General features: G+C 41.4%; 1 protein-coding gene across 5 annotated transcripts; it reads left to right on the plus strand.

Moving 5' to 3' along the window:
- The first annotated feature begins 32 nt into the window (after positions 1 to 32).
- On the plus strand, positions 33 to 8,445 carry casp2 (caspase 2, apoptosis-related cysteine peptidase). 5 transcript variants are annotated; one of them, XM_034553833.1, is made up of 12 exons: positions 35 to 237; positions 767 to 930; positions 1,724 to 1,900; positions 1,997 to 2,041; positions 2,656 to 2,725; positions 3,071 to 3,165; positions 3,453 to 3,635; positions 4,047 to 4,175; positions 4,275 to 4,365; positions 5,495 to 5,695; positions 6,452 to 6,561; positions 6,688 to 8,445. In XM_034553833.1, the coding sequence occupies exons 2-12, from the start codon at positions 781 to 783 to the stop codon at positions 6,820 to 6,822; spliced, it is 1,386 nt and encodes a 461-aa protein (XP_034409724.1). In that variant the 5' UTR covers positions 35 to 237; positions 767 to 780; the 3' UTR covers positions 6,823 to 8,445. The 5 variants fall into 5 exon arrangements, with proteins under 5 accessions (XP_034409727.1, XP_034409724.1, XP_034409723.1 ...); XM_034553832.1 differs by having other exon boundaries at positions 35 to 181; XM_034553834.1 differs by having other exon boundaries at positions 35 to 181; positions 5,495 to 5,683.
- Positions 8,446 to 8,676: the final 231 nt, after the last annotated feature.

The following is an 8,676-nucleotide window of genomic DNA, read 5'->3' on the forward strand; positions in this document are numbered from 1 at the left end:
ATACTCTCATTGGTCAGAATCAAATACAACGAATTTTGTAGTTGCTCTGCTTGCTGCCCTGAGACCCCGCGGAAGTCGGTTGGTCGAAGGAGGACGGGATGTTGTTAACTTGTCTGAAATAGTGTGAAACACCAACACGTTTTCCGGACGTTTGTTATTCAGTTACAGAAACAGAAGAACGGTGAGAATTATTTTTGGACGGAATTGCATTTCGCCATTTTAATGCGAGAAAAAGAGGTAAAATCCGAGGTGCGCTCGCTCAGTTAGCTAGCTTAGCTTTGTGTATTAGCCATCTAGGTTTATCGTTAACTGTGATAATAACTTAACCTAACTCTTGTATTGTGACGTCTTGTTAATATAGATAATATTATAGAACTCTAGCTACATGAAGTTATTGTCTTCGCAAACTCCTCAGTGAGCTGTTCACGTGTGACGTTATACACATAACACTGGCGGTGGCTGTAAGAAGCGTGTTGTTATATAATTACGTTCAACGTTAATTGATAAGTTATTTGTGACGATGAGTGAAGGCTAGGTTATAATGTATAGTAATTTAGCGACAAGTCCGATTAAGATTGCCTAGCAACAGTGAAGCGTGCAGCCATACCGTCTCGTTGCTATCTGAAGCAATACATTGGACATATCACACAGTAACGCTGTGTGCATTAGTGAGGCGCTGGGGTTGTTGCCGTTGCCTGTCACTTCGTTAAACTTCCGTCTCATTGTTATGGAGGTTCATGTGTCTCTGTATCTGTCATGTGACCAGTCTGGTGGAGCACGATGTTGGAGTGTGGCATGCTGGAGCGAGACAGATGCGCTCTTCGGAGACGCTCTGCAATTCTGTGCAAACAGCTGGTGGTGGATGAGCTGCTCATTCAGTCCTTACAGGCAGACAACATCCTAACCGAAAGCATGGCAGAGAATATCATGGTATGTGAACACTGATGAATGAACATGGTCTCAATTAGAATCCTGATCACAAGCACAACATGTCAACAGATGTTCAACTGTAACTTGTGTTAGCTACCTACACCTTGAAGACACCTACTTATTAAATTGCTGTCAATAGATTGAAAAAGGTAAAGGTTTGGGTCAAGTGTGGGCCCATGGGTGAAACATGAGTTTCCAAACCTGGGAGTCGGAACCCGTAATGGGTCCCATGATAAACCTGTGTGGTCAAAAGATGATGTTGGAGATTGTTTCTTTTGTTGTTTTTATTTAGTAAAACACCATATGCTGTCACTTCCACCATATTTGTAATGATCCCAAATCACTCTTTCTCCTAAATGGTTCACATTCATGTCCACACAAATAACTTAATTGATTAATTGATGAGGTCACAATCAGATAGTGTTTAATTTGAAAGGGTCACTAGCCAATCAGTTGGGATCCACAACCTGAATTTTGGTTCATATGTGTAAAGTTACAAAAAGGCCAACATTAAAAATGATTGCCAAACACAAAGCCTTCAGTTTTGAAACACTTGGAAATGCATGTGATTTACCCTGGCTGACATTACTGGTTACCAGATAAGCCCTTTAAATGAACAGTTTCTGGTTGAATGCATGCTAATTGTTATGACATAATTTAGTGACACTCAAATGTAAATTGCGGGCAAAGATTGGAAAACAAAATGTCATGATATTGGGGGCGTCAAAAATGTTCTATTAGATTTAATCTTTGTTAGTGACGTTTAGTTCTCCTCTGATCTCCTTTACTTCAGGCTGAGCAAACATCCCAGAAACGAAGCTGGCGCTTACTACTGCTCTTACCAAAGCGGGGGCCCAGAGCCTTTAGCAGCTTCTGTTCAGCTCTGCAAGAAACTGAGCAGCAGCACCTGAACGAACTGCTCACACAATCACCAGAAAAAAAAAAAGATGGCAAAGAGACACCGGCAGAGGTGAGTTAGCACTTCATCAAACATCACACACAACACAAAGCTACCGTATACACAACAGATTCCTCCCAGACTTAGTCTGTTTTGTGCTCTATTCAGCCCGAGGAAGAGCCAGTCATGCAGACAACTGAAAAGAAGAGAAAGGTGAGCAGGGCGTTTATAATCCCTCAACCAAGATTACATTTTCATAAGACTCAGACAGAACAAACGCTAATGTCTGGTGAAATTTGTATTGTTGAATAGGTCTTTTTAAGGTTTCATAATTGTTAGCGCAAGTATACATGGTTACAGTTTGAAGAATAACCGTATGCTCCAGTTACACAGTCTTCCTCAGACATCTTCAATAGACAGAGAAGATGAGAGTGAGGTGAGCAGCACTTCATCATGCCCAGTCCAAACCTCGGATAGCTGTCTGCACTCAGAGTCACCATTCAGACGATTGGGCTCAGTCAGGGAGGAAGACGTGAAGACAGAGAGACAGGGGATGAAGAAAAGAGGAAGAGATATGCAGACAGATGTGAGACTCACAAACCATATCCAACTTATGTTGGACAACCAGATGGTCTGCTGAGGTAGTCAGACAGCAGGCAGGAGGTTGCCTGATAGTTAAGTAAGAAGTGCAGTTGTTTGTTTCCCAACAACAAGCAAACACTGCTTCCCCAGCAAAAAACAAAAGCCATCATTTTCTGTCTTCTTTTCTTTGTGTTAAGCAGCTGATGTTTTGTCATTAAGAATATGTTCATGCTTTTTAATTTCAGAGGTTTGTGGACTCTTCTCTCCCACTTCCCACCCAAGAAGTAATTGATGCCAAGAGAGCAAGGACACGTGGTGAGTGGTCTTGCAGTGTGGCCTGTATTCAGGTTAAAATATGTTTCTCTGTGTACGATGTTGTCACTTTCAATATGTTTCTGTTTCCGTGGATACATGGGGTGGTGTCTGAAGAAAATATGTCCATTATATAGACGTTTAAAAGTATAGGAGCTCGGTTGCTCTCGCGCTGTGCTACTGTCTGTACCTACAGGCGCCACACCCTGAGTGACTCATTCATAGCATTTGTGCACAAAGCTTGTTATCACATAACTGCTGGAGAGAGCGCACAACATAATTGGATCAGCAATTTAACTTGTAACAAGCAGAGTTTGTGCTCACTTGTTTCTGTGTTTCTGTGTGCAGCAGAGTCCATGGAGTTCAGTCTGGATACAGACAGTCCCATCAACACCCCTGTGCTCCCTTGCACTTCCGACTTTTATCTCTCACACTGCCAGCAGGTAAAATGCTTCTCTTCTCCAGGTCAGCTCAACAGGTTTGCAGTAACCTCAGTTATGTTTTGCCTGTGACCTTTTGAGAAATACTTGTCTTTAGTGTCACACCACCTATCTGCATACAAGTCTGTATAGAGCCCTCAATGCAGAGCTGAATACAATGTAGTGATTGTAAGTTGTATTAATTTGTAAAAGCAATCATAGAATAATGTAATGCGAACAAGTAAGGTTAAAGCCCTTTTATAGAGACATTTCTTAACCGTGCTTTTTTGTTTTTCTCTCTCGCACACCAGTCTTACAGAATGAATTCATCCCCTCGTGGCTTGGCTCTGGTGATTAGTAACGTGACTTTTGATCTTTGTGCTGCGCCTGACCTTGACCCTAGGAAGGGAGGTGAAGTGGATGACGAAGTCCTCAGGAAAGTCTTCACTGAGTTGGACTACTTGGTTACAGTCCACAGAGACCTCACAGCTCAGGTAACGCAAACACCGGCGCAGGCTCAATATGTATTTACAGGATGTCATTTGAAACACAAACCATTCATCTTGTTTTGTTTAAAAAGCTGGAAAAGGACCTTTTGACCTTGAATGATTTCTAGAAAGTGTTTGCCTGGTTTGTTGAACTCAGTTTCCATTTTAAGTGTGGTAATGTTATCACAAAGCAAACACACTTAGCACTTTAGTCAGTCCACTGATATTTTCGCCATGCAATAGAAATGATATAGAAATATATATTGTTTTGTAGTATGCGTAGTCCTATCGCCTAGCACTACATTCAATCCCAGACTGATCTATGTAACTACATGACTGTCTTGCATACATGTTCAGTATTTTAAAAAAGCAACAATATGTGTCAACCACAATTAAGCTGATTCTTTATTTGCTTAGGGCATGAGGGCGTGTATTGAGAACTTTTGTCGACGACCAGATCACCGAACAATGGACAGCTCTGTGGTGTGTTTGCTCTCCCATGGAGTGGAAGGAGCTATTTATGGTACAGATGGACAGCTCCTGCAGGTGTTTTTTGTTTGGTATTTTCCTGAATGATGATGTCATTTTAGGGTAAAGATGCAACCCGTTTCCAGACATGTAACTTTGTCACTTATTCAATTTCAGCTGGACTGGGTGTTTGAGTCCTTTGACAATGCACACTGCCCCCTGCTACAGAACAAGCCAAAGATGTTTTTTATCCAGGCCTGCAGAGGAGGTAAGGCTCTGGATCTGATTCTGTACACCCGTCTATCATTATCAATTATTGACAAATAAAGTAAATGAAAAAATACATGTATCAATGTATATCTAAACCTGTAGGCTAATGATAATAGCCATGAATGCAAATCTTAACAGTTAATGTAAGTCACAAGCGTTCATTAATGACATCATTCACATGCCCAGATGTTTTTTTATCACCTTGGCCACTGGGATAGGCGCCCTGGGTGACAGACGTAGCTATTCATCACTCAGCTCCAGATGTTGTTGATTGTGTCATATTATGTCATATTTCAATGTTCTGTTGTAATCAACATTCGTGCAATAATAGTTCATTAATCGGTGACTTAATCAGGATCCCAGCTAATTAGTCTGATGGAGGTTTTGGTTTGATTGTACGCTCCTGACAAATCCTCAGACCTCTTAGGAGTCAAATCCTAATTACTGTCTCGCACGCCCTCGCTCCACCACAGAGCTCACCGCAGGTGTGCTGCCCAACGCCCATTATATGTGGATGGCCACTGCCTCTGCAAAAAGCTCAAGTGAAAACCTATTGTAATGGTTGTTTTTCCAGTAGTGGTGCACCAATCAATCATTACCAGTGACCGAGAGATCTGTCCCAAATATAGCCAGTTAGTTGTTCATGTATCTGCTGCATGATTGTCACAGCCACACACTCAGTGTTGGCGACTTTCTCGTGAGCAGCAACGTTATCTCTAAAAAGCAACAAAAGAACACATCATTGTTTAACCAAGGGTCATGCACAATACTAATGTTAGATTTTCTTTCAGAAATAATTCAAAAAATCCTGTACACGAAATGGTCCCTTAAATGCAATGGTGACCTTGACATTGATCACAAAACAGCTTCGTCTTGGCTTTGCTCAGAAGTAATACTGTGTGTTTCAGCGAGGGCAGTAGTCAAGACCAATTAAGATGAGTGTGAGACACTAAGGCCGATGAGTTCAGAGAAATCAAATGAGGGTTGAGTACGAGTGAAGATCGATGAAACGTCAATTTAACTTTGTCAATAATATTGTAAGTGTGAGACGAAAGGGGAAAAAAACGTCTCAAACAAAAATGTAAAATGAAAACCGTTAGCTAAATTGAAACTTTGTTGTCTTCCAGAGGAGATGGACTGTGGAGTGGAGCAGATCGATGGGCCAGCGAGGACCTGCTCACCAAGCTGTGAACAGCGGGATGCGGGGAGGGAAGGACAAGGGGATGCAAACTCCAGACAAAGAGGGGACGTGGGTCGGCCCAGGATCAAACTGCCGCAGCGGTCTGACATGATCTGTGGCTTTGCATCTCTCAAAGGTCAGAGAATTTGTAAGTCTGTCTCTTTTGCTACTCTGGGGTGGATTAATTATGAAATCTGTGTGTATCATCTGAAGTTTAAAGGGTCTAAAAGAACTAAAAAACATTACGTGGGAGAAATTTGGGAGTTATTTATTGAAGCAACATTTTAACCAGCAAAAGAACAGTCAGTTTGTGGGCTAATGGTTATTTGCTCTGCTGATTTTGTCTTGCATCTGAACCCAGCTGTGGCTTAATATGCCTTTTTCTGTTTACAAGTCTTGGGAAGTACTACTGCATATGTGAAGAAAAAAGTTCAATAAAGCCTTGTATGGCTCTGGAGAGAGTCTAATAAATGGCCTCAAACGATGTCACCTGAGTCAGCATCGCATGGGGCTTTTGAAATGACAAAGTATGAAGTAGAAAGGTAAATATCTCTGGCTCTACTGCATCGATACTTTTTAAAGTATCTGTACACCCTCAGACTGACTGTTAAATTGAGTGCTCTTTAAGGACAGCAGTGTATGTTTTAATATTGCATCGGTTGGTAAAGTATCCCTGAAGTTCTGTCTTCATCCATTTCGGCCTGAGTGAGCCTCAACAGGTGTCACCGTTTCAGATGTGAACGTTGTTTTATGACTTATAGTTTCTATTTCTAGTTATGTACATACCAAACACCACCACCATAGCATCTCATCTCAATTATGTGTGTACTATTATTATTATTATTATTATTATTATTATTATTATTATTATTAAGCCTTTGTAGTTTGATCTTTCCTCTTTAAGGCACAGCAGCCATGCGGAACACCAAGAGAGGATCCTGGTTTATCCAGGAACTTAACACAACACTGCGCCTCCATGCCAGAGACAAACACCTTGCAGACATCATGGTGCAGGTAAACACAAGTGTCTTATATCCACATGTGTACTGCATGCACTGTGTAAAATATGCTTTCTTGTTTGGCAAACCTCTTTAGGACATCACTGTACTCCTCTTTTTTTCTTCTCCTGTCTGTCTCCAGGTCAACGGTCATATTAAGGAGCGGGAGGGTTACGCTCCTGGCACCGCGCACCATCGCTGCAAAGAGATGTCGGAGTTCACCAGCTCATTGTGCAAAGACCTCTACCTTTTCCCCAAGTACCAGCCCCAGTATTGATGCATGCAAATGTATACACACACACGCACACACACAGAACATTCCTTGCATTAAAGCCCCTAAATAAGCCACACAACCGTTAATTTCACTCCAATTACTGCAACACACTCGCTCATTCCTCCTTTACAACTTCACGTCCAAAAAGAAGATTCGTTCATTCATATTTTCTGTGTAAATAATGCCTCATCAGACATGCACAGCCCCACAAACACCTGCACACACACACACACACACACACATCTTGGGAAGGAGCAAGCTTATGTTAATCTACATGTACTCTGAATTGAGCAATGTGTTAGCATACAACTTACTCATGCATCTGTGTGTCTGCGTCTATGCCAGTTAGAAGGTTTAGTTGGTAATCCTTTTTAGTCAACGACCCAATCATATGTTGTTGTTTTCTTACTGCACAGCTACTTGGAGGTTTCACTCTCTTTTTACGATGTATTTTGTACACAGATCTATTTTTGTGGATTTATTTTATATGGAATTGTTTTATAAGGTTTCTCTTTATTTGTATATAATGTTTGTTATAAATTGTGACCATTTTTGTTTTTTTGTAGAGTGACAGGCAGGGGGCAGCACAGAGACAAATGCATTTCAATGTCTCTTTCATTCCCATATTTCCAGTTCAATTGCAGACAGCTTTTATTTTAGGTATAGTTGGCTACAGTGATGATGAAACTGTAAATCTCTGCAGCAGGTTTTGATTTGTTTCCCTATGAAGAGGAAGAAAAACCTGTAGGGCAGCTCCAAAACAAGACCGTGACTTGTTTGTCATTTGATTTTTAGCTTTTTTGTTTGTGGATGTTCAATCAGGAAAAGTCAGCGTTTAAACTTTAAATTTCAGAAAGGGCACCCCCACTGTAAATGCCACTTCATATCAACTGTGTTACTTTAGATATGTCTCTATCAGGCTGGTGTGGTCCCAGGGGTGTGTGGTGCTACTTGTGGGGTCATTCACCTACATTGTGAACTCTGACCTTTTTGCTAACGCTGACTTCTTATAGTCTGTCTCCCTGTCGGTGGGAGTAGCACATGAATATAAGACATGTATTTTGTCTTTCATAAGCAATATGCATATTTTCAAGAGCCTGTGCCATATGAAGATGATCTATTTGAAGATGTTATGACCATAGAGCTTTCTAAATCTATTTTATCTCTTTGGCACACAGATAAATCTATTCCTCGAGGCTGTGTGAGTGTTGACGTTTCCCAGAAAAGCCCCAATCAGACAAACTTGTGTTTTGTTACAACAGTGTTGTAGTGGAGAAAACCGAGTCTATGGTCGAAACAGTATTGATTGTTACCATCTGTGTGCTTTTAAGCTGCGTGTGAGGTTGTCACGCCTGGCTCAAAAGCATGGGGTAGCGTTTTCTCTGGTTTGGAAGTTGCGCACTCTTCTTAACCTTTTTTGTTTTGAGTAATTATTCAAACACAAACATTGGAGTAGTATAAAAGGGTTGCACTCCTGCAGGGGGAAACGTTTTCATGGTGGATATTAGCTGCCAAGCTTTGCTGAGGTGCAAGGTTGTGGGGGCCGGGAGATATTTTGTTTCTGTCAACACCAATGACTGCCAAAAATGTTCTATACAATAAACAGGCCATGGTTTTTAAATGAGACAAACTGTTGTTGTTGTTGTTTTCTTACAGCTGAATGAGCATCTGCGTTTTCTTTGTGCATATGTTTTGTTCAAGCTGAGTCCTGCAGCTTTTGCATGCTCCACTTCCTTTCGTCCTCCTTGTTGCTGTGTTTTTGTGTGTTATTCCCGGCGTACAGCCTGTCCTCTCTGTTCTCAGGTATAGTATAACCTATTCCGCTGTGCTCAGGTCTCTCCACGCTGTGACTGGGAC

This window comes from Cyclopterus lumpus, chromosome 16 (genome assembly GCF_009769545.1).
Source record: "Cyclopterus lumpus isolate fCycLum1 chromosome 16, fCycLum1.pri, whole genome shotgun sequence".
In the NCBI taxonomy this organism is placed as follows: domain Eukaryota; kingdom Metazoa; phylum Chordata; class Actinopteri; order Perciformes; family Cyclopteridae; genus Cyclopterus; species Cyclopterus lumpus.